At 47.7% G+C, this 22961-nt stretch overlaps 1 protein-coding gene across 2 annotated transcripts in view; it reads left to right on the forward strand.

Annotated features, from left to right (window-relative positions):
• Positions 1-22961, forward strand: part of PTPN14 (protein tyrosine phosphatase non-receptor type 14) — a 193379-nt gene that overhangs the window by 142965 nt on the left and 27453 nt on the right. For both annotated transcript variants that reach the window (XM_047751746.1, XM_047751747.1), the window contains exons 8-13: positions 3226-3314; positions 6140-6227; positions 7298-7380; positions 9702-9759; positions 13473-13551; positions 16941-18418. In XM_047751746.1, coding sequence (XP_047607702.1) covers positions 3226-3314; positions 6140-6227; positions 7298-7380; positions 9702-9759; positions 13473-13551; positions 16941-18418 — 1875 coding nt within the window. The remainder of the gene's footprint in view (positions 1-3225; positions 3315-6139; positions 6228-7297; positions 7381-9701; positions 9760-13472; positions 13552-16940; positions 18419-22961) is intronic.

A 22961-nucleotide genomic window follows, 5' to 3' on the forward strand; every position in this document is an offset into this window, starting at 1 on the left:
AGCCCGTCATCCACATGCCTTTTCCTCTCTGCTGACCCACTTTACAAAAGACGGAGTTTTATCAGAAACCGAAAGCGACTGGCACATTTCAGCAATTTGGGAGACGCCTGCCATTTCAGCCTCAACATCTCACTTCAAACTGGCTCTGTTGGCTGCTTTATACGTGTTCTGTTCCCCCTCTGCTGCACCGTTTGCCATTTGCTTTAATGAGAACTGCCCATGTGTATCAAGTGGAATCGAGCAGGGTGGCCGCAGCTTGCAAAAAGGGCTAAATGGCTCTTTTTTCAGATTTGTTTAATTTTCTTTTGCTTCTCTAATGGCTGCCCTTCGTAGGATTGTAATCCATTTTCCTTGCAATAATGCCTTATGAAGCCATCTGGATCCCACTTCCATTTCAGCAGCCCATATATAGTCATGATGTTTTGGAAAAGCCGAGTAAACTCTTCTCCACGTCTAGAAAACTGACTTCTCAGGGTTCTGGACGTTGGAGGTTTTGTCGTGGTGGTCATTGGCTTGTGTTGTTTTTAGCAGTTCTGAACTGTGGGAAAGAGGGGCAGTGGACACCGTGTTGAAAGCCACTGTGCTTGGTTCGGTGCATTTTCTAGCTCTGTCCTCCGGTGAGAAAAGCGCAGAGGGGATCCTTGCGCCTGCTCCGAGTGGGCAGACAGGCACGGCTGACTCACTGCCGGTGGGTGTAACCTAGCTGGGCTGCTTCCTTTTTCTTTGCCCCCGCGTATTTGTTCATGACTAAGGTGACCACCTACAGACCACATGCCTCCTGGCCACCCAAGGATGGTGGGTGTGGCAGCTGTACCCGCGGGGCGGTGATGGGGGCAGCTCTGATCTAAGTGAAAAAGCAGCCAGGAAAGTATGCAGGGGCCGACTGCCCGTGGGTTTGGGGGCCCTTTGGGTTAGCACAGGTCCTCATTGCCCACCTCACGTTAAAAACGTATCTTACGGATGTGTCCCAGGGAGGGACAAGGACATTTAGCATGAGTTTTTCCATGCATGCTTTCTCAGAAACTTTCAAGGTTGGAGGGTGGGTACCAGGCCATTTCCTGCCAGATGTGCTCCCCTCCTCCACAAACACAGGGGTGGCTGCAGCCTCCGTCATTCTCGTATGGTCAGAGCACATGATAGGGGAGAAGAACCCTTCCAGAATGGGTCAGACAGAGTCTGGAGCCTCAGTCCCTGGCCAAGCTTTGAGCGATGCAGCGCCTGGCACCTGTTCTGTGTTTTTACCATTGTCCTGCCCTGGTGGACGGCTCCTCCCGTGTCGCCATCCCCACCAAACCTCTCTACCCATCTGCTGGCGATGCGCCCAGTCTTTCCCCAGAATTTTCCTTCCTCTTTCCATCTCTACTTCGCCTGTCTTCTTTTCCCAGATACCTTTTTCTGTAATAGAATCTTCACGTCTCCTAATTACCGAGGTCTCCCCCCCCCCCCAGTTCCCAGTTCTGTCTCTCTCTGCTTCCCACCAGCAGTGGTCTTATCCTCTCTCTCCATTAGAAGACTCCTACTTTATGGGAAGCTTTAGGAGGTGGGTTGAGAAGAGATCCCCTGAGAAGGGACACTGTCACCTTTGTGTCTCAAAAGGGATCTCGTATTCTGTGGAAGGTAGAGGTTTATCTTTTCCGTCTTAGGCCCAGTGGGGTGTGGCCCTCCTCTCACTGCACAAAGAGGGTGTCCCCCAAGTGAAAGCAGGGGGCTGGGTGACAGTTTGCTCACAGTTGACTCAGAGTGTCAGAAACACTGGCAGCTGGGTGACGCTCTCCCAGGCAGGAGGTTGGAAGGACCTGACTGGCCCCAGAGAGCAGGCTCAAGGCAAGACCTCTGGGTTCCCCCACACGGGCCCCCGAGATTGCCTGACTGTGACGTCTGTTGTCCATGCGCCCTTCCTGTGCTCGCAAAGGTCCTGGCCTGTGTTTAGCACCCCACCCCCCACCCCTGCCCAGACAATGAATAGACAGACAGGCCTCATCACCCCCACGAGGCCCTAACAGGAAGAACAGAAGTCAATGCAGCAAGGCAGGAGCAGCCTGAGCGAGGCAGAGCTTCTGCAGGGGGAAGGATCCCCCTGCCCCAAACATCCTATGAGTCTCAGTGATAACAAATAAACCTCTTACCTCCTGACTGAAATAGATAGATGGCTTGTAAAAGGCAACGTTCAGAAAATAAAAAAGAACTCCCAGAAATGAAAAGCCAGCTCCAAAAGGGAAAATTTGATAGGTTAGAAGATGATGTCAAGGAAATCGCATCCAAAAACAAAGTAATAGATGTGGGAGGCAGGAGATGAAATGAGAGGGCCAGCCCAGGGTGTCCACCATCTGAATAATGGGAGTTCTAGAAGGAGTGAACAGAAGAAACAGAAGGTGGCAAGCTGAGGAAATATCCCCAAACTGGAGAACATCAGGTTCTAAATTGGAAGGCCAAGCATAGCAGATGCAAATGGACACACACTAGGCCTTTCAGTGGTGGGACTGGGTGCTTTTAGGAAGAAGAAAGGCTGAGGCTACATCTGCGGCTGTTTTTTTTTTTTTTTTTGTCTTTTTGCTATTTCTTAGGCTGCTCCCATGGCATGTGGAGCTTCCCAGGCTAGGGGTCGAATCGGAGCTGTAGCCACCGGCCTACACCAGAGCCACAGCAACGCGGGATCCGAGCCGCGTCTGCAACCTACACCACAGCTCACGGCAATGCCGGATCGTCAACCCACTGAGCAAGGGCAGGGACCGAACCCGCAACCTCATGGTTCCTAGTCGGATTCGTTAACCACTGCGCCACGACGGGAACTCCTGCGGCTGCTTTTGAGCAAGATCTACAGAATATTCCAATGTTCAAACTGTGTGCATCTGTCATCACACATACACAATGTATGTGTATAATCGAACTACATGTGTGTATAGTTTTAGTTTAAAAAAACAAACACGAAGGTTCAAAAAAGACAGTAATAATTGTTCCTGGAAGAGAAAATCTTAACCACCAACAAATCCAAGAAAACCCTGACATTCTTTCTTAAATAGGAAATGTGTCGTGACAGATTGAGAGAAAAGAAAAACAATATCTGTGTCGTCTTATTAGGATGTCTCTCCAGGACCTAGTTGCCTTACTGCCCTGATGTGATTCATTCCATGTATGGGTGAGAAATGGGGTGCGGCCGCCACGGGCAGACTGCCAGACCCCTGGGCATCTGTGTCATCACAGCTCTCTCTCGTTGATCTTATGCAGGACAATCACGGAAACAGTGTGCACCTGGGCATTTTCTTTATGGGGATTTTCGTGAGAAACAGAATTGGAAGACAAGCCGTGATATACAGGTAGTCGGATTTGTCTCTTTCTCCCTTTTCTCCTCGAGGTGCTCTAGAAAACTCCATGGAGGGTGAAGGTTATACAGATGCTCGAAGAGCCCGTCCCGTGGCTCCGAGTTGCGCTTTCCTCAACTCAGATAAGATCAGCCCTCTGCAGGATTTCAGTGGTTATGGAGAAATTCATCCCACTTTCCCTGGGGGTTTGTTGGGGGGGTGGGGGATGGAGGAAGCTTTCTTTCCACCTGACTCCAAGAAATGCATAGCTGAACCCCCACTGAGCCGGAAGAGTAGAACCAAACTCTAGGAGTCTGGTTGGCGAGGAGCCCTTCCAGGAGTCAGGTTCCCACAGAATTATCTTTGTGAGGATTACCCAGGACCAGTCATTACATCCGAACTGGCTTCTTTCCCTCGTCCTGCCCCCCCCCTTCTGTCTGACCACATTGCTAGAAAAGTTCATACTAATTCTTATATGAACAAAAGAGGGCTATTTGTGAAAGTGTCTTGAAAAAGCAATCAATTCGTTCTCCTAAGTGAAAGGCCTTTGGTACTGTGTACTGTTTTGAGAATTCAACCCTCTTTTCCATTTTACATGAGCAGCACAGGGAAGTGGCAGAGTGTCCCTTGCCTTAAATGTCAACCAGCCTGCTTCGTGTTGGTGCCCACAGATCCCATCCTGGTATCAACAGCCTGAAAAACTGCATCCTCGCTTTTGTTTACGAGGGCAGTGTGGCTTCTTATTTACTAGAAAAACAGCTTTCCTTGGTATGCCTCTGATAGGCAGAGCTGCATGTCCAGGGCAGACGATCAAAGACAGCTCTTAGAGGCAAAGCACCGTCTACCTTCTGGGAGTGCATCCTTGGCCATCCTTGTACTCTCTGGATCAGCAGGTCCTGCAGGTCATTTTGAGAAAGTTTTCCCACGAAATGCTCCCTAATTGGCTTTGATTTTCCTAGGTCCCCACCCTGCCATGATTTTTGTCCTTTTATTTTTCTCTTGCTCTTTGAATAGAGACATTATTGAAGTGGGAGTGGGGAGAGAGATCTTTAGGGCTACAGCAGAAACCTTTTGACTTCTGGACGTACCTAGTCCACTCTGTATACCTCCGACAACTTGAGTAAGATATATACATATGTGTGGAGTGGTAACTGTACCTTTTTATGCCCAGTTAAAGCTACCCAGGCACTTTTCCCTCGACACGGTTCTCTCTAGCTAAATCAATGCTTCTCCTTGAGTGTAGAGAGGAAAAATAGACACATCCTGCATTCCCGCTCCCGAGGTTAGTTAGATGAAATGAGCCATTTGAAAATTCACTGATTGGAAGCCCCTCATAGGTTTGGTTCCGTTGCCTTAGGAACTGCTTCCAGACCGCTTCCTTTAGCTCTGGCCTTGAAACCCTTACAAGATGAGGATTTACTTCTGCTACGGTATCATGTTCTTCACGCCACTAGGTGAAGTCTTGAGGAGTGGATCCAGGATTTGGCAGTTGATTTGAGGGAATAGAGCTAGAGAAAACCACGTAGCCATGAGTCCATGTAGATGCGATCCGATGGCATTATACATCGGCAGACAGCTGTGCAGAGCACCTGTAGGGAGTACAGCCCCAGCAGATGTATGTAGACGCAGTTGGTACCCGTGCAAGGGCAAGGTGAGCCGAGGAAAACCTGGGGGGTATAGAACCCATCCGTCCCTGATGAGCACAATGAATGAAGCAAAGCCACGTACGTACTCCTTTGTGCCTGAGTTGCCTCACCTCCAAAGTAAGAACGCAAATAACTGCCTGTCTACCTAAGATAGAAGTAGATAAGGGAGCTGTACTCTTTCTAGATGAAAGGCAGTGTTAGGACTTTTAATTATTTCGGCAAACATCTATTGGATGCTGTGTAGAGCCTGGTCCTTGGTGCTTGGAATACAGAGATGAAGAAGGTAGAATCTCTGCCCGGCGAATGGGATTATGGCCAAGTTTGGTTTAGTTTAGGACACTGGTCACAGACATAAATAATTGTAATACAGTGTGGTGACTGATAGAGGGGTTGTAGGTGGTTGAGGATGAGGAAAGCCTTCCTGGAGAAGGTGACGCCTTCTGTGTCTTAAAGAAGTCATGCAGGCAGAAGGGGAGGTGTGATGAGCAAAAGCAGGAGGGAGAGAAAAGGCCCTGGCAGGGAATTACAGGTTGGGGAACCGAGTGAACGCAGGTAGTGTTAGAGATGCTGAGAAACTGGCTCCAAGTAGAATGGGAAGCAAGACCTTCCCTTCCCTGTCTGGTGGTCCTTTCTGTGGATCTCATTTTGGCTAAATCTCCATGAGGACAGAGAAGGAATTGTGAGTGTGTGTGTGTGTGTTTAGATCACAAAAACGTAGGCACATTAAACCTAGGCATTTTTTTTTCTAGATGACATAACCAAATCTGTGTTGTATGTCTCAACACAGAATCGCTGTGGATTCCTCAGCCTAGGCTCCTGGAAACACTTGACTTTTAAATAATAAGCTCCTCCATCATCAAGTGGGGATCACAGGAAGTGCTCTGGCAGTTTGGAAACAGGAAGAACAAGGCAGCTGAGGTCTCTTACACACTTTCCTCCTAGGTCACCAAGGAAAGTAGGCTTTCTCAACAGAAATATCTGGTTGCAGTTTACACGGGATTTTTCGATGCTTAAATAGATGCATGTGGCCGTTTCTTTCCCTTTCTGCTTTGAGAGAAGGAACATTTAGCTTTTAAAAATACGGTTACATCACAGTTTGTAAAATGAGACGCAGTGATCGCACGTGGCCCCGCCATGCCGTCGTAAACGCCTGGCACGGCTCTGGGTAAACACGGTTGGATTTCGTCTGCACAGGTGGAATGACATGGGGAACGTCACCCACAGCAAGTCGACCATTCTGGTGGAGCTCATCAGCAAAGACGAGACTGCCCTCTTTCACACAGTAAGCAAAACGGACAGGTGAAGGCAGGGCCACAAGCAGCTTGCCGCTTGACTGCTCAACTCGCGACATCCTTTCCCTGCCCTCCATGTCTCCAGAGAAGAAATACTCTCTGGACCCATAACCTTCCGGTACTTGCCCCATGCTGTCATCACCCATCTCCAGAGGGTGGTGGTGACTTCGGGTTCACGATGCCAGGTTTCCAAGCTGAGTGTTGACTCTAGGGTTGGGGTTCCTCCACCAGCCTTCTTTGTGATGGGTCGCATTGGGCACGCCCTGGACTAGTCACCCCTCATGATATTGCGTGGTATTTTCTTTTCTTTTATTAAAGTATAGTTGATTTCCAATGTTGTGCCAGTTTCTGCTGGTAACAGCAAAGTAACCCAGTCGTTCTGGGTATACATTCTTTTTCTCATATTTTCTTCAATCATGTTCGGTCTCAAGAGACTGAATATAGTTCTCGGCTCGATGTAGTAGGACCTCAGTACTCATCCATTCTAAATGTAATAGTTTGCATCTACTAACCCCGAACTCCCAATCCATCCCATCCTCCCCCAGCCCCTGCCCTCCCACCTTGGCTGCGTGGTGTTCTCTTTTGCAGGCTGATCTGGATTTTCTTGCCCATCATGGGGCAAGCCTAAACTGAAGCAGACTGGGTGATTGCCCTTCTACCAAATAACTCCTTAAGAGCTAAGACAGTTCATGCATCGCCCTGCCTCTCGTTTAATGATGCTTGGTATACATACTACGCTCTGCCTTGACTTGTGTTTTTGGTTTTTAAAGTGCTGGGCTGGGCATTATGTAAAATCATACCTGATCATCAGTGTAACCCCAGAGCCTTGGGCATGAAGGATTCTCTAGCAGATGTGTCCTCCATCCTTGGATGTACTTCCTACCATGGCTGCTGCTGAATTTCAGCACATTGGTTTGTGGCTCGGGGGGGTCTTGTGTGCTTGACATGAAGTCGGGAAGGGATGTGTCCCCACTCAGAGACAGTCCTAGAGAAATGCATATGCAGTTAAGCCACCTTCGACCAATGTGTATTTTTGTCCCCTTGTCTCTTCTTTTCTAAGGATGATATCGAAAATGCCAAGTACATATCACGATTGTTTGCTACGCGGCACAAGTTTTACAAACAAAACAAAATCTGCACTGAGTAAGTCGACGTTTCTTCTGCCTTCTCTCTGGATGGCTCGATCAGTTTAAATTCTTGTGCTTTGGGGATGTTGTAGATCCATTTTTTCCACTCACTCTTTTCCCTCATTCCTTGTAGAAGCTAAAGGGGAGCTCAAGCTGGGTGGGAGGAAAAGAGCTTTCATGATGAACTGTCAGGCGTAGTCCATACACCTAGGGAGAAAATAATTCACAAATTGACTGCGAATGCCTGACTTGCTGGATGGGCTGGCCCATCTCAGTGCCCTCCCAACCTCTGCCAGGAGTTCGGAGGAGCCGAACGGCTCCCAATTTGCCAGGGTGCCCCTTCATGTCAGATGTGGAGTGTGTTCAGAAGCATGTAGCCCAGTGATGAGCCAGCTTGAAAGAGAAGAAGCCGCTATCATCCTCAGCCCCGGGTCGCTCACACAGTTGGCTAACCCTGCGGGTGCCTCTGGGTCATGTCACCCGCCTGTAAATGAGAGGCCAGGGTAATTAGAGGAAGACTTGGAAGACGCTCATAGATGTCACAAATCCACGTGTGTTTTTCCAATTTAATTTGGAAATAAAGAGGACAAAGGGAGTCTGATGAGGGGACTCAACCTTGACCTGACCTTGGATGGAACGTGCCGGGACTCACGCTATCACTGCCTTGCCTTTGGTTGCTTTCAAAAGACATTCCTCAACAAAGCGCATCGGCAGTTGGGGCGCCCAAAGTGCTTAATTTTGTTTCAAAGAACTTCAGGGATGTAAATGCAAGCAAAGAACTGCTTTCCCTCTTCCCCAGCGGACACATCCAAGAGCGGGAGAATACTGTCCTAGAGCAGTTCTTGATGCAGAATGCTGTGCTTTAGAACGGGAGCTTCAGACCCTGGCAGACTGTTCTCTCTATGCGATAGCGGCTCGTTCAAACCATTCGCTGCCATTGGTCACTGTCGGAGTCTTGAGTCTGAAATTATAGTTGACTCTCTATTCTGCGGGTTTCATGTCCATGGACTCAACCAACTCTGGACCCCCCCAACAACAACAAAAAAATTATAGGAATTTCCAAAAAGCAAAACTTGAATTTACTATGTACTGTCAGGTGTTTATACTGTATTAGATATTATAAGTAATCTAGAGCTGATTTAAATTCTGTGAGAGGATGTGGATGGGTTATATGCCAATACTGGGCTGTTTTATATAAGGGATTTGAGCGTCCATAGATTTTAATATCTGTGGGAGTCCGGGAACTAATCCCCTTGAATACCAAGGGATGACTCTGTTAGGTCTGCCAGTAAAGTTTGCAAATGTAAATCAGAAGAGCACTGAAGAGGGAGCAGCAATTTAAGCAGGCATGTCTGCGTTATAGGTACACGCATGTGCACACACATGCCATTCTTTTGAACAGATTCCCTGTAGCTCACGTCTTTGCACTTCTCTGCTGTTGCCTTTGATTTGTTGGGGTGTCTTTGATATTAACAAGAATTCTCTAGTTGACTTGGGTAGGGTGAATTTAAAAAGAAAACTGTTTTGAGAAGTGAATTTAACTGTACTCTCCTGCTTTGACCATGTCTCAGCACGTGGCTTTATTATAAAAGTTTCTGAGTATTTATATTTCTTCTGTGGCCTTTTCTTTTTACATGAGTACGCATCCCATATTAGAACAGCAAATTAAGGAAATTCTATTTTCCTTTCTGCTTCTATGATAACCATTCCTTTCGTCTTCCTATATATCCTAAGCTCTTCCCTGATAAAAAAGTGGGACTCTCTAAAAAGCACACCCCTCTCCCCGACATAGACAATAAACTCTGCAAATAATTTCAGTGTCTCCGCATGGGCCTGGGAGATAGCCCTCTGGAGTTCTATGAAATCAGCAGCATCTGCATAGCATCCCTGTCCAGAGGTCTCTGCTCTCTCGCCTCTAAAAGATTGTCATTGAATTTTATTTCCCCTGTAATTCGTCTTTAGAAGTAAGCCTCATTCTTCTAACATTACTTTGTAAAATTTATTATACAAGCATCACATGTTCCAAACATTTTGAAAATTAAAAAAAAAAAGAAAAAAGGAAATTGGGGAGTTCCCTTGAGGCTTAGCAGGTTAAGGATCCAGCTTTGTTGTTGCAGTGGCTTAGGTTGCTGCTGGCCTGGGAACTTCACCACCCAGAAATAGAAAGTTGTTTCTGTTTTTACTGTAATTTTTAACCCATCTTGTCTACTTTGCCTCTCTTGTCTGTCTGGTCTCCTTGTACAGGGTAACTACTAGTTAATATTATGATTAACTGTTAATAATAGTTAATATAAATATTACTAATAACCATCCTCATTTTTCCACCTTTTTGTGTAGACAATCAAATTCTCCACCCCCTATCAGACGCCAGCCCACCTGGAGCCGGTCCTCCCTGGTATGTATGAAATCTTCTGTTTTCAAGTCTTCTGACTCTTGGGGAACAAGAGTCCTTCTGTTGTTAATTTGCGGGGAGGGGTGTCTGGGGCATCATGGCCAGGTGAGACCTGGTGAGAACACAGAAGGGTATCATTCTGCCTTGCAGGTGTGATGCACACCCGTTTTGTCCCTCTTATGCCCGCCCATGTCCGTCAGTTCTCTAAGTGTGACTCAGGGTTCCCCCCCGCCCCGTGAATCTTGCTCCAGGGCCATGAGACCATGTTCCATCAGCATGCAACCTACCACATGTTGGTCCCCCCCACACACACTGGCTTTTATCACTGTTTCTGTTTAATGCATATAGACCTGTCTTCAGTTATAATCACCTAATTATTCTGCATTTTCTGCCGTAGGTAGAGCCTAGTAAACTAGTCAGAAAATGATCATTACTTTTTTGGCTGCGCCCATGGCACACGAAAGTTCTGAGGCCGGAGATCAAACCCGTGCCACAGTGGCAACCCACGCCACAGCAGTGATGACCCTGGATCCATCAGGGAACTCCAGTGACTACTTTAAATGGGCAAAAATTGAATGTGTCTAGTTGATGGTCTCAGAATAGTCAATGGGGTAGGTGAACTGCACATTTTCTAATGTTCAGGCCAACAGAATTTGAATTGATTCATTTTTTCTACCTACCTTAGCTTTTTTTTTTTTTTTTTTAACTGCTCGCCTCATCATTTGAGTAAGGAAACACAGCTCTCATTTTGGTGTCTGTGTTCTGCCATAGACTGTGTTTGATTTTGAGAACAGCTTCAGGATAGTAGAGCAAGATGTGGGAGAAGTGGTTTCCTTTAACGTATCTACTTGCTTTAAGTCATAATTCTTTTCATTTTAGGTTATTTTTGTTTTACACAAAATCAAAATGAACATGTAACCTTTAAATGTTTCTAGGTGGACAGTTCCTTTAAGTTGACAGCAAAGTTGAATCTTTCTTCGTGCACGATATATACCCTATGGTATGGTTCTAACTTGTCTTTTAAAAGGAAAGTTTTGAGGTTTTGTTTTTTGGGGGTTTTTTTCTGGATAATGCATTGGCATGAACTCTTAGAGTTCTGGAGTTTGAGCATCGTATCACCACATAATAATCCCTGAGACCTTGTGTGCGTGTTTTTAAACTCCATATTAATGCACAGAATATCACAAAAGGTCCTTGCCTCAGAGATGCAGAAGGCTGCTTTGGGCTTCTCCTCTCAAGTACCGATAATGGCAGTGGTTTCCTTATTCTTCTCCTTTGTTGATGTTATTTTCCTTTTCCCTTTTATAGAGTGTGCGTGTCTTCCTAGTGAGATGAATGTTCACTGTGTCCATGAATCACCAGGGGAGGCAAAGCATTTTAGGGCTATCTCGTGACTTGATCTCATCCTAATTACCTGGAAAAGATACAGAGGCTTTCCTATTGTATTTGGATGAAGCTGATCCATGAGAAGTCAGACTCCTGGCCTCTCCCTTTCCTCTGCTCTTTAGGATTAAATTATTTCACCAAGACTTCCTTGGGATGAGTGAGAGTAAAACCGGATAACATTATCTCCTTTTGGCTTCCTAGCTGATAACCAGGGCTGCTGATGGCTGTTTTTTACTCTGGCCCTTCTGGCTCTTATATTGTGGCATCTCATTTGTTTTTGTATTCGTTGGTCTCTAAAGAAATAGAATAATATATTGGAATATATAAAAAGATGGATTCAATAATATAATCCTGGAGTTCCCGCTGTGGCACAGTGGGTTAAGAATCTAACCGCAGCGGCTCTGGATGCTGCAGAGGTGCAGGTTTGAATCCCTGCCCTGACACATTGGGTTAAAGGATCTGGCGTTGCCCCAGCTGTGGCAGAGGTTGCAGCTGAGTTCAGGTTCAGTCCCTGGTCCAGGAATGACCATATGCCATGGGTGCGGCCATAAAAAATAAAAAAGCAATAATAAATAAATAAATAATCCTGAAATGGTGTTTGAAGGATTATCTATGATTTTCCTAAACAGTCACTTACTAACTTATAGGATTTTTGTTGTTGTTGTTGTTAAATAAGAGCAAGAGAAGGCAGAGGTGAGCCAACTTTGCCTTGCTGTGTCTTTCTACTCCCTTGTATGAATCCTGTATATATAGAATTTTTTTTTAAGCCTAAAAACTGGCTGTCAAATCATGGAAAAATTGAATTGAATTAGGTATTACCCAAAAGAGGAGACCTGTTTTTAAGTTAGTTCTCAAAAACTTACCATGAGCCGATTTAGGTGAACTGATAAAATAACCTTTTCTTTGGCACCCTGAACTGTATTTTTAGATTAATTTCAATTCTTTATTTCTTTCCCCCTGAGTCTTTTTAGTTTTTGGATTTCTTATCTTCATTACCTTCTTTATTATGCCCTTTTGATGCTTAAACATTATTTGTATCAAAGGAAATAATAGGTCAATTATTTACCCAGCTTCAGATTCTGTGTAGTGTTCTTCTGAGAAAGTGTGACCCCTGCTGGCTTTGGGGTTTTTTATTTTTGTTTTTGTTTTTGTTTTGTTTTGTTTTGGGGGGGTTTTTTTTTTGGCTTCATCTCAGCTTTCCCAAAGCAGTACTATGTACATTAATTCTCTATAGAGCTAATTTTAAAATAATCAAATGGAAATATAAAAGATCATCCTGTTTGGTCGTTGACAAGCTTAAAGTTTATTTTTTAGCATCAAAACTCTTTCTTCAAAAAGACTCTTACCTGGAACCCCAATATATAAATAAAATGGATAATGTTGGAGGGAGGAGGCTTGATTTGATTAACACGAAGCTGAAACCTGCTGAGGTTAAATGACTTGCTCTAGATGAGCGACTTACCATCTTTCCTTTGTTGGCTCCCCAAATATTGACACCATTAGGCATTTTGGTTTTATTCTCTAAAAGTTTTACTCTCCTCTGCAGCAGGGCCTTAGGCGGGTGGAGTCTGTAAGAGTCTTCGGGTAAAGAGGCTTCACTGAAGAGGCAGATGGGTGGGTGAACTGGATTCTCTGAGAGGCTTTTCCGCATTTGGTTCTGAGATGAGAGGTTCAGTACATGGTCTTTGGAACTGTATCCCAATTGTCAGGGGTCACATTTCAGATTTCTGTGTAAATTTGCCCTTGGGCCCAGGTTAATACTCCCCTGTCCCTCTTTGAGGTTGATGTGACACTGTGAGATAGGGTTTAGGTACAGCTGTGCCGATGTTATGAGCTTGGGGCTCTGGGAGGGAGTGTACTGACTTATTCCTTTAAAAGAGGCATAGGGGAGTTCCCTGGTGGCTCAGCAGGTTAAGGACCTGGCATTGTTACTGCAGTGGCAAGGATTGCTTCTGTGTCACAGGTTTGATCCATGGCCCAGGAACCTCTGCATGCTGTGGGAGTGGCAAAAAAAGGCATTGGGAGTTTAGCAAGTGTGTCACAAAACAGATTATAAATCAGTTCATGTTGATTGCAGCCTCTTTCTCACCTTGAACCAGCCTCCCCACAGGCCCCTTCTTATTTCTCCTGTCCTAAGCTCAGTGATGAGATGGGGTGCAGAAGCTGAGCAGAGGGTGGGATCGAGGGTGGAGGGCGGAGCAGCCACAGCGTGCCTCCCCTCCCCGCAGTCAGGGTGAGTGACGGGGCCTGTCCCCGACACGGGCTGGTTCTCGTGAGAGCTTCGGCCTTGGTGCCAAGGCCTCCCACCTATGCTGTGTTCTCTGTTTCAGCCCCGGCAGCAGCCGTACATCTTGCCTCCCGTGCACGTCCAGTGTGGCGAACACTACTCGGAAACGCACACCTCGCAAGGTAACCCTGGCTGGCCGTTGTCCCTTCTTACGATGCACACCTGAGCACCCGTGATTGCTACTGACCCTCTTTAGTTTATATGACAGTGATGTGTTAACTTACTCGTTGTCTAAATGGCAGCAGGCAGCCGCTTGGACTTGCGAAAGGCAGACAGTATCATTTACCCCTGAGAGGTAAACTTCCCGAGTAGAGGGAGTTTGGGGGAAGGCGGCGAGCCAGTTCCTTTTTCCTCCTCCTCCATGTAGGAGGGTTAGAGAAGAGAGAGACAGCTAAGCCGAGTGGAATAGTCTTCACCCGCATTGCCAGCGTCAGAGAGCTTCTAACAGGCAGGCAGGGTTTCCTGGTCACAGAGAAGACAGGCATCCAGAATAATGGAAAGAAATACACACGGAATCCCAGCCCTGCGTTTGAGCTCTTGTTTCCCATCACTGCCACCGGCCCCTTTCTCCGTGTACTTGTGAAACTGTTTTATTCCTCTTTTTCTCCCTAAATGCTCCCATGCAAAATGTGTGGAAAAAACCCATTCCTATAAAAATTATTTCAGCAGTTAGCATTTATAGAGCAAGTCCTCTCCTTAAGCATTTGTTCGAAGCACTTGCACCGTGTTGTCTCATTTAATCCTCAGGATAAACCTGTGCGATATGTCCTATTATTATTTCCACTTTCCAGATAAAGAAACAGGGATATGGAAAGGGTATTGGAGGGGCTTGGATGTGAAAGTTGGTATCTTGACTCTCAAGCCTGTGCTCTTCATCTTTCTCCTAACTGCATCTCCTGAAAGGGGTGGGATCAAACATTGGATGTTGACAGAATGCAAAATGGATAATTAGTTTCTGTGTTATCGTAGGCTAGCTGTTTTGAATCTTTCTGCGCTGTTGAAGTATGAGTGCAGAAACTGAGATAATCAAGATGATTCAGTGTAACAAAACACTCCTTTAAAAAAATTGTTTTTAAAAAGCATGGTTGATTTACAATGTTGTGTTAGTTGCAGATTACAGCAAAGTGATTCAGTGATACAGACAGATATTTTTTCCAGCTTCTTTTCCCTCATAGGCTATTACACAATATTGAGTATAGTTCCCTGTGCTATACAGCAGGTCCTCGTTGGTTGTCTGTTTTATGTACAGTAGTGTGTGTACAGCAATCCCCAACTCCTGATTTATCCCTCTCTCCCCCTTGCCCCCACGGAGTCCATAAGTTTTCTATGTCTGTGACTCTATTTCTGAATAAAACAGGACTTTTTAATAAGCACTGTAGCAAAGTTGCCCTGCTTCAAACCCCATTAGAAGTGTGTTCTGGAGTTCTTGTCGTGGCGCAGTGGTTAACGAATCCGACTAGGAACCATGAGGTTGTGGGTTTGATCCCTGCCCTTGCTCAGTGGGTTAATGATCCCACGTTGCCATGAGCTGTGGTGTAGGTTGCAGACGCGGCTCGGATCCCATGTTGCTGTGGCTCTGGCGTAGGCCGGTGGCTACAGCTCCGATTGGACCCCTAGCCTGGGAACCTCCATATGCCGTGGAAGCGGCCCTAGAAAAGGCAAAAACACAAAAAAAAAAAAGAAAAGAAAAAAAAGAAAAAGTGAAACAAACAAACAAACAAACAAAAACTCAGCTTCTACAAGCTTTGGACTGAATGCTAAGAATGAGGAGAAAAAAAAAGAAGTGTGTTCTCTCTCTCTCTCTCTTTTTTTTTTTTTTGCCTGCCTCATCTCATCTCATCTGGTCTGTGCTGCTACTCTTCAGATGACAGCTGTGTATTTTCAGTCACCTTTTCTAGGTTTTTTGTTTGTTTGTTTTGCCTTTTCTAGGGCTGCTTCCCACTGCATATGGAAGTTCCCAGGCTAGGGGTCCAATCGGAGCTGTACCCACTGGCCTACACCACAGCACAGCAATGTGGGATCCGAGCCTCATCTGCAACCTACACCACAGCAGCTCACGGCAACACCAGATCCTTAACCCACTGAGCAAGGCCGGGGATCAAAGCCGCAACCTCATGGTTCCTAGTCGGATTCGTCAACCACTGCGTCACGACGGGAACTCCTTCTAGGTGTTTTTTTTTTTTTTTACCTTTTCTGCCTTCTGCTTTGCTCATGCTTAAATCTATAGTGTGATAATGGTAAGGGATTGCCTCCCTAGGAGTGTGTGTGTATGCCCGTGAGCACTTGCATGGTATGGGGTGTGTTTGTGTGTCGAGGGAACTCTGGACGCCTAGAAAGGGTCTGATTTGAGAAATCTAGTTAGCATCTCTTTAGGCACCTCTTTAAAGTATTACCAGTTTTCACATGAAACTGACCTGAGGGATGAAACCAGTTCTAGAGGAGGGCTTTAGACAATGGCTAAAAAAAAGTGTGATTCTTATTTTGCCCTCCATTGGTCGCTGATCAGAACAAAGCAGCCATGTGTGCTGACATCCTGATTGTGTTATTTGTCTTGGGTCTTGATGGCTGCTCCAGAGTCCCTCACGTACAGGGACCTTTTCTCTTGCAAGACGTACAGGGACCTTTTCTCTTGCAAGCCAGAAGGTCAGCTCCAAGTAGTCAGTAACTTCAAATCTAATGCCCCATTAAAGTTCTTGATTGACTTGGGGCCCAAATATCCAGTCCTGTCGCTGAGGTCTGAATAAGAGGACAGGTTTTCCAGTGTGAGGTCCGTGGCTGGTGTCGGATTTAAAAGCTCACGGCCAAATTGAGAACTTGACGCAGGTGAGAATGTTTCCACGTGTGCATAGCGTTTTCTTTGTCTAGATTCACTTTCTCTTTTTAGTGTTCTTTAAAGTGCACCTTCTGTATGTTGGCATCTTGCCCAAGAAATGACCAGTTTTTCCGTGCAACATGTGGGTGGAGACCTGAGATTTCACTTTTTTTTTTCCATTTTACTGTTCAGCGGGTTTATGTTTTTCACTTGATATCTCTATTTATTTAAAAAGTTTTTTGGAGTTCCCGTCTTGGCTTAGTGGTAATGAACCCGACTAGGATCCATGAGGACTTGGTTTGATCCCTGGCCCTGCTCAGTGGGTTAAGGGTCTGGCATTGCCGGGAGCTGTGGTGTAAATCACAGATAGGGCTCAGATCCCGTGTTGCTGTGGCTGTGGGCTGTGGCATAGGCCAGCAGCTCTAGGTCCATTTCCACTCCTAGCGTGGGAACTTCCATATGCTGAGAATGAGGCCCTAAGAGACAAAAAAAAAAAAAGTTGTTTTTTTTTATTAAAGTACAGTTAATTGACAGTATTGTGTCAGTTTCTGCTGTACAGCAAAGTGGCCCAGTCATGCATATAGGTTTTACTTTCTATGACTTTTATTAATTAAAAATTAACTCCCATGACTGTGAAGATGAACTTGATGGAAGCAGGATGGCGTGGCGGTTCATATGCCTTTGTCTGACTTCTTGCAGACAGCATCTTCCATGGGAATGAAGAAGCCTTGTATTGCAACTCGCACAACAGCCTGGACTTAAATTATCTGAATGGCACTGTCACCAATGGCAGTGTGTGTAGCGTCCATAGCGTCAACTCCCTCAGCTGCTCCCAGAGCTTCATCCAGGCTTCTCCTGTATCCTCCAGCCTCAGCATCCCTGGGAGTGACATCATGCGGGCTGACTACATCCCGAGCCACCGGCACAGCGCCATCATCGTGCCGTCCTACCGGCCGACCCCCGATTATGAGACAGTCATGCGGCAGATGAAGAGGGGCATGGTGCACACGGACAGCCAGAGCCAGTCCCTGCGAAACCTCAACATCATCAACACCCATGCCTACAACCAGCCGGAGGATCTGGTGTACAGCCAGCCCGAGATGCGGGAGAGGCACCCCTACACTGTCCCTTACGGGCCCCCAGGGGGCTATGGTAACAAACTGGTCAGTCCCTCGGACCAGATCAGCCCAAAGAGCACCACGGTGCCAAGCAAGCCGGGGGCAAGTGCCATCTCGCACACGGTGAGCACCCCCGAGTTGGCCAACATGCAGCTGCAGGGCCCCCAGAACTACAACACAGCCCATATGCTCAAAAACTATCTCTTCCGGCCGCCACCCCCCTATCCACGGCCCCGCCCTGCCACCAGCACCCCAGACCTCGCCAGCCACCGCCATAAGTACGTCAGTGGCAGCAGCCCCGACCTGGTGACTCGCAAAGTGCAGCTGTCGGTGAAGACCTTCCAGGAAGACAGCTCCCCGGTGGTGCACCAGTCTCTCCAGGAGGTGAGCGAGCCCCTCACGGCCTCCAAGCACCACGGCACGGTGCACAAGCGCCACAGCCTGGAGGTGATGAGCAGCATGGTGCGGGGCATGGAGGCCATGACCTTGAAGTCGCTCAACATCCCCATGGCCCGGCGCAACACGCTCCGCGAGCCAGGGCCGCCCGCGGAGGTGCCCGCGAGCCACGAGGTCCCCCAGCTGCCCCCGTATCACCACAAGAAGACTTTCTCAGATGCCACGATGCTGATCCACAGCAGTGAGAGCGAGGAGGAGGAGGAGGAGGCTCCGGAATCGGTGCCCCAGATCCCCGGGCTCCGGGAGAAGATGGAGTACAGCGCCCAGCTCCAGGCCGCCTTAGCCCGGATTCCAAACAAGCCCCCACCCGAGTACCCCGGGCCCAGGAAAAGCGTGAGCAACGGGGCGCTGCGGCAAGACCAGGGGTGCCTTCCTCCTGCCATCGCCAGAGCCAGGGTCCTGAGGCACGGGCCAGCCAAGGCCATCAGTGTCTCCCGGGCGGACCAGCTGGCCGTCAACGGGGCCTCACTCGGTCCATCCCTCTCAGAGCCTGACCTGACGAGTGTGAAGGAGCGGGCCAAGAAGGAGCCCGTGAAGGAGAGACCCGTGTCGGAAATGTTCTCCCTGGAGGACAGCATCATAGAGAGAGAGATGATGATTCGGGTAAGCGTCTCCTCTCCCCGGGCACCTTTGGGGAGACAGCTCAACAGCTGGTCTACCCCGCCTTCCCCCCACCCCAGCACAGCCGCCGCCGCTGCTCTGCCACGGCTCAAGCGTACCTCCTCTGGGCAGCCAGGAAGGCACGAGGTTTATTCAGGGCATGTGGCAAGGATTTAAAAATCACTTGGCATTCAGACGGGTAGTGTTTCATTTCCCAAAACTTCGTTTTTGTTCCTTCAAATCCACATTCCATTCTCATGCATGGCTTCTCCTAGGTGTGCATGGTGGAATTAGGGTCTCGGAGGTGGGTGGTGTTGCAGTTGGTGTCTGGACAAGCCACTGGGTGCTTATTCACGGTCAGACTTCCCATTGCATGAGCCGCTAGGGACTTGCCTTCCTTCATCTCTGGGTATTTTGGTTTTGTCAGGGGAACCCATGTTTGCCCCCAATGTGATATTAAAAGAGCAGTATCCCATCAAAGCACAGCTTTCTGTGTGGATCTAGATGGCACAGTGGCTCATCGATATAGACCATGCTGTGTCTGGCTTTATGTTCAGATCTCCTTTCAATGGATTATAAGAAATTCAGACTTAAGCACTGAGCTTCAGTTCACCACTGAGCTTATTCTATCAAGAGTTCACACGTGCATAATCACACACACACCTGCACACACAACATGTGAGGATGCCTGATATTAGACATACGTAGCCCTTCTTCAGGGTGTGTGTCATCCGGAAGGCTGGTGTGTGGCCAGAGCAAGGGTGTGCAGGAAACAGATGGAGACCTGGTACAGCAAAGTCACTTATCTCTCACTCCTGAGAAAATTGCTACATCGTAGTTCCCACTTTAAAAATTATTTCACAGTGCCATTGTTGCTTGTCCTGGAAATTTTTCTTTCTTTTTTTTTTTTCCCGCTTTTTAGGGCCACACCTGCGGCATATGGAAGTTCCCAGGCTAGGGGTCCAATCGGAGCTATGGCTGTCGGCCTACACCACAGCCACAGCAACGCAGGATCCGAGCCGCGTCTGTGACCTACACCACAGCTCTTGGCAATGCCAGATCCTTAACCCACTGAGTGAGGCCAGGGATCGAACCCACCACCTCATGGTTCCTAGTCCGATTCGTTTCCACTGTGCCATAGCAGGAACTCCTGTCCTGGAAATTTTCATTCTCTTAAAAAAACAGAAATCTTTTCATTATAAAATCGACTCAAACCCAGACTGACTTCTCCTTTGCAGGTACCACACCTGTACCATAAGATAGCCAGGGCTTATTTTAGGAACCACAGAGCAGTGGGAACTGAAAATTTGCTTTGATGGAGTTCTTTTAGATTCTCTTCATTTTTCAGTCTCCCCAGTACTCCAGTGAAAATCAACCTGTAAAGAAGAGGAAGGAGGCAGAGTTTTAAGGAAGCCAAGTTCCTGGGTTTGGGAATCTAACCCATAGCAACGTTCCTACTTTAGACAAACCTTCAGAACATTCGCAGCCTCACAGTGTTGGCCGTCGGCAGAGTGTTGCTAAGACTTTGGTACCGGCATAACTTTTTCCACTTTTCCCAAACCTAGAGGGAAATTGTGAAAGATGTCCCTGTGCCTCTGGCAAATTAAACTGTTTGGTTGAGGGATGGAATGAAATGCGGGGGTGGGTGCCTTGGGGGGAGAGCTTTCCGAGTTTGGAAAAAGTAATCATTGGTAAAAAACAAAAAAAGGGATTTTCAGCACTGCTTGGCCTCAGGCCCCTTTGACACAACTCTGCATTGAAAACCTGTCAATCTCATCAATCTAGTCATTCAGCTTTGCTAATTACCCTGCCTCTTGCCTATTTCTTGCCACCTACTTGGTCCCCTAGCCTCATTTTGGTTGTCTTCATCCTCTTCTCTGGTTACTGTATGAAACAAAAGCCTGTGGCTAACTAAATTCAGTGCCCTGGCGCCCTGCGTCAGCTTCATGCATTGTCATCAAGGAGCGGGAACCTTTTCCACTGTTTGTCGCACGTGCTTTCCCATCTCATCCATTTGGGGAATAGAGACTAGCTGATTTTACCCCTCCGCTAGGGCAGGAATGCCAGTACCCATCCCTATGGCGCCTCCCCTGACTTTTCCCCAAATTCTACGCACTTGTGAGCTCAAGGACTGCCACCCTTGGCTGGCGTCTCGACCTCAGAGCAGGTCTCAGAGGCTCTTCAGGGGGCCAGTGGCTCCAGTGTGCCAGGCAGGATGGCGGCAGGCACTGTCCCTGAAGCTTGGAATGGGTCTCTGTTTTCTTTAATCAAGAAACTCACTGCGGAGTTCCTGTTGTGGCGCAGCGGAAACAAATCCAACTAGGAACCAAGAGGTTGTGGGTTTGATCCCTGGCCTCGCTCAGTGGGTTAGGGATCTTGAGTAGCTGTGAGCTGCGGTGTATAGCTTGCAGTCACAGCTCAGATCTGGGGTTACCGTGGCTGTGGTGTAACTCCGATTGGACCCCTAGCCTGGGAACCTCCATGTGCCGCAGATGCGGCCCTAAAAAGCAAAAAGAAAGAAACAGCGCCATGCCCTCCCCACATCTCCGATGCTGTCTGCTCTCCCAGAGGAGGCTGTCAGGGCCTCTGTAGCATAAGAAAGCAATGAGAACGTGTAACTCAGTGGAACTGGAGGGGCAGCTATGGTGGGAATTTGCCCTGCAGGCACCTCTCCCCAATTCTGGAGCTGCTTGTCCACTTGATGGACGATTCAGGCCTGTTGTCTTAACAGCTCCTTCTTCTGGCTCTTAAGGCTGCCTTGAAGACAGTTCAGTGTCTGGAGTCCCCTAACTCAAAATCAGGTACAGGGAAGAGAAAAGGCCAGATCAAATCTTTGAATGAATAATTTTTTTTTTTTATCTCTGGTAATAAGCTGATAGGATAAGTGAGGAACTGCTAAGAGAAAGACAAGCGGCCTTTTGCTTCGGGCTCAGTTGGGGTCACCTTACGGTGGGGGTGAGAAGGAAGCTGGAGGACTGTCAGGAGGGGCCTTAGAACCATTCCTCCCCCTCGAAGTTATTGTTTTCTCAAAACTTTGGAGATGAGTGAAACAGATGCTTAAAGAGATAACGGGGGTGGGGGGTGGGGTTCTCCTTCACAAAAGCAAACTCATAAGCAAATAAACTAACAAAACCCCCCAGGTTCTCAACAGCTGCCTGGGATTGAAAAACCAGGGCAGTTCTTACGAATATCATACTTTTTTGTCGATGTTGGCACTTTTCTCCCTTCCTCACAGTTCATCCTCCTCTGAGATGCCCCTTGTGTCTGATGGGGCTCAGCCCCGTCACTGGACGAAGCATCTCACGGACAGGATCACTCACAAAGGCCAGGGCTCCATTCTGACTGTAGGTGCCTTGAGGGGAAGTAGGGACGCTTGCGGGGGGTGTAACGCAATCCCCTCCACCCACGGTTAGAATCATCCACTCTGTCATCTACCAACACCATGGCCTTGTCAAGAGGCTTCTCTGGCGAGGAAATTTTAATGTTTAATTTTTATTGGTTTGTTTTTATGGCTGTACCTGCAGTGTCTATGGAAGTCCCCAGGCCAGGGATTGAATCCGAGCCACAGTTGCGGCACTGCTGGATCCTTTAACCCACAGCGCCGGGCCAGGGATCCCACATGTGGGAATGGTGTTCACAGAGTGTAAGCAAATTCCAAAGAAAAAGGCAAAGGGCATTTGCAGCATAGCGGCTCTACCAGAAAGTGCTGAAGGCAGCCAAATCCCAGAGGTGGTCCCCAGTGAGGACTCAGGTTGCTGCAGTTGGATTCTTAACCCACTGCGCAGCAGCAGGAACTCCTGGGGAGTAAACTTTTAAATGACAAAGAAAAAAAAAAAGGTGCCTGAAGGTGTGATGAGAAACCAGGGGGTAGGATGACTCCCTCCTCCGTGGAACCCAAAGGACCCCGCAAATTGGCTTCACTTCCGTGTGGATCAGACCCTTAAACTCTGTAGGACCCATCTGTTGGCATGCTTTATGAAGTCCCTGCGTTCTTCCGTCTTCTAAGCCAAAATGATGTGCTGGGGACGGGGGGAATGCTCTTTGCCTGAAGTGAGTAAATGGAGATTCGTTCATACCTCCATCAGCAGAGAGGACATGAGACCAAACACCCGGGGCGCCCACTGATCCCGTTTCGGGGCGTCTGCAGGTGAGGAGAGAGAGGAGTCAGACCGCCACAAGCAGGGCCAGGTGTGAGCCACTGAACATTTCCCAGTGTGGTCTGTCTGCTCTGCCTCCAGTCCGTATTCTCCCACAGCTCAGTCCCATCTGGTGATGCCCACTGTAGTCCTCAGGGGCCATGCTCTGCATTCCTTCGGGCCCGCTGGATGGAGCAGGAGGGGTAATGCCAGCTGGGCCATCTCAGGTGGGCCCAGGCTTGGGTAGTAGCGAGTTTGCTAAACCACATTGGCCCTCATTCTGGGGCTAGGATTTCCTGGGGACCAGATTCAATATAGTCTTAGCCCCTCTAGTGGAAACTTGGGAAGGTTTTTCTCCACTTATGTATGTATCTCACGTCTTCAAAGAGCAACACATAGTTTTTATAAGG

Source organism: Phacochoerus africanus, chromosome 11, assembly GCF_016906955.1.
Source record: "Phacochoerus africanus isolate WHEZ1 chromosome 11, ROS_Pafr_v1, whole genome shotgun sequence".
Lineage (NCBI taxonomy): Eukaryota > Metazoa > Chordata > Mammalia > Artiodactyla > Suidae > Phacochoerus > Phacochoerus africanus.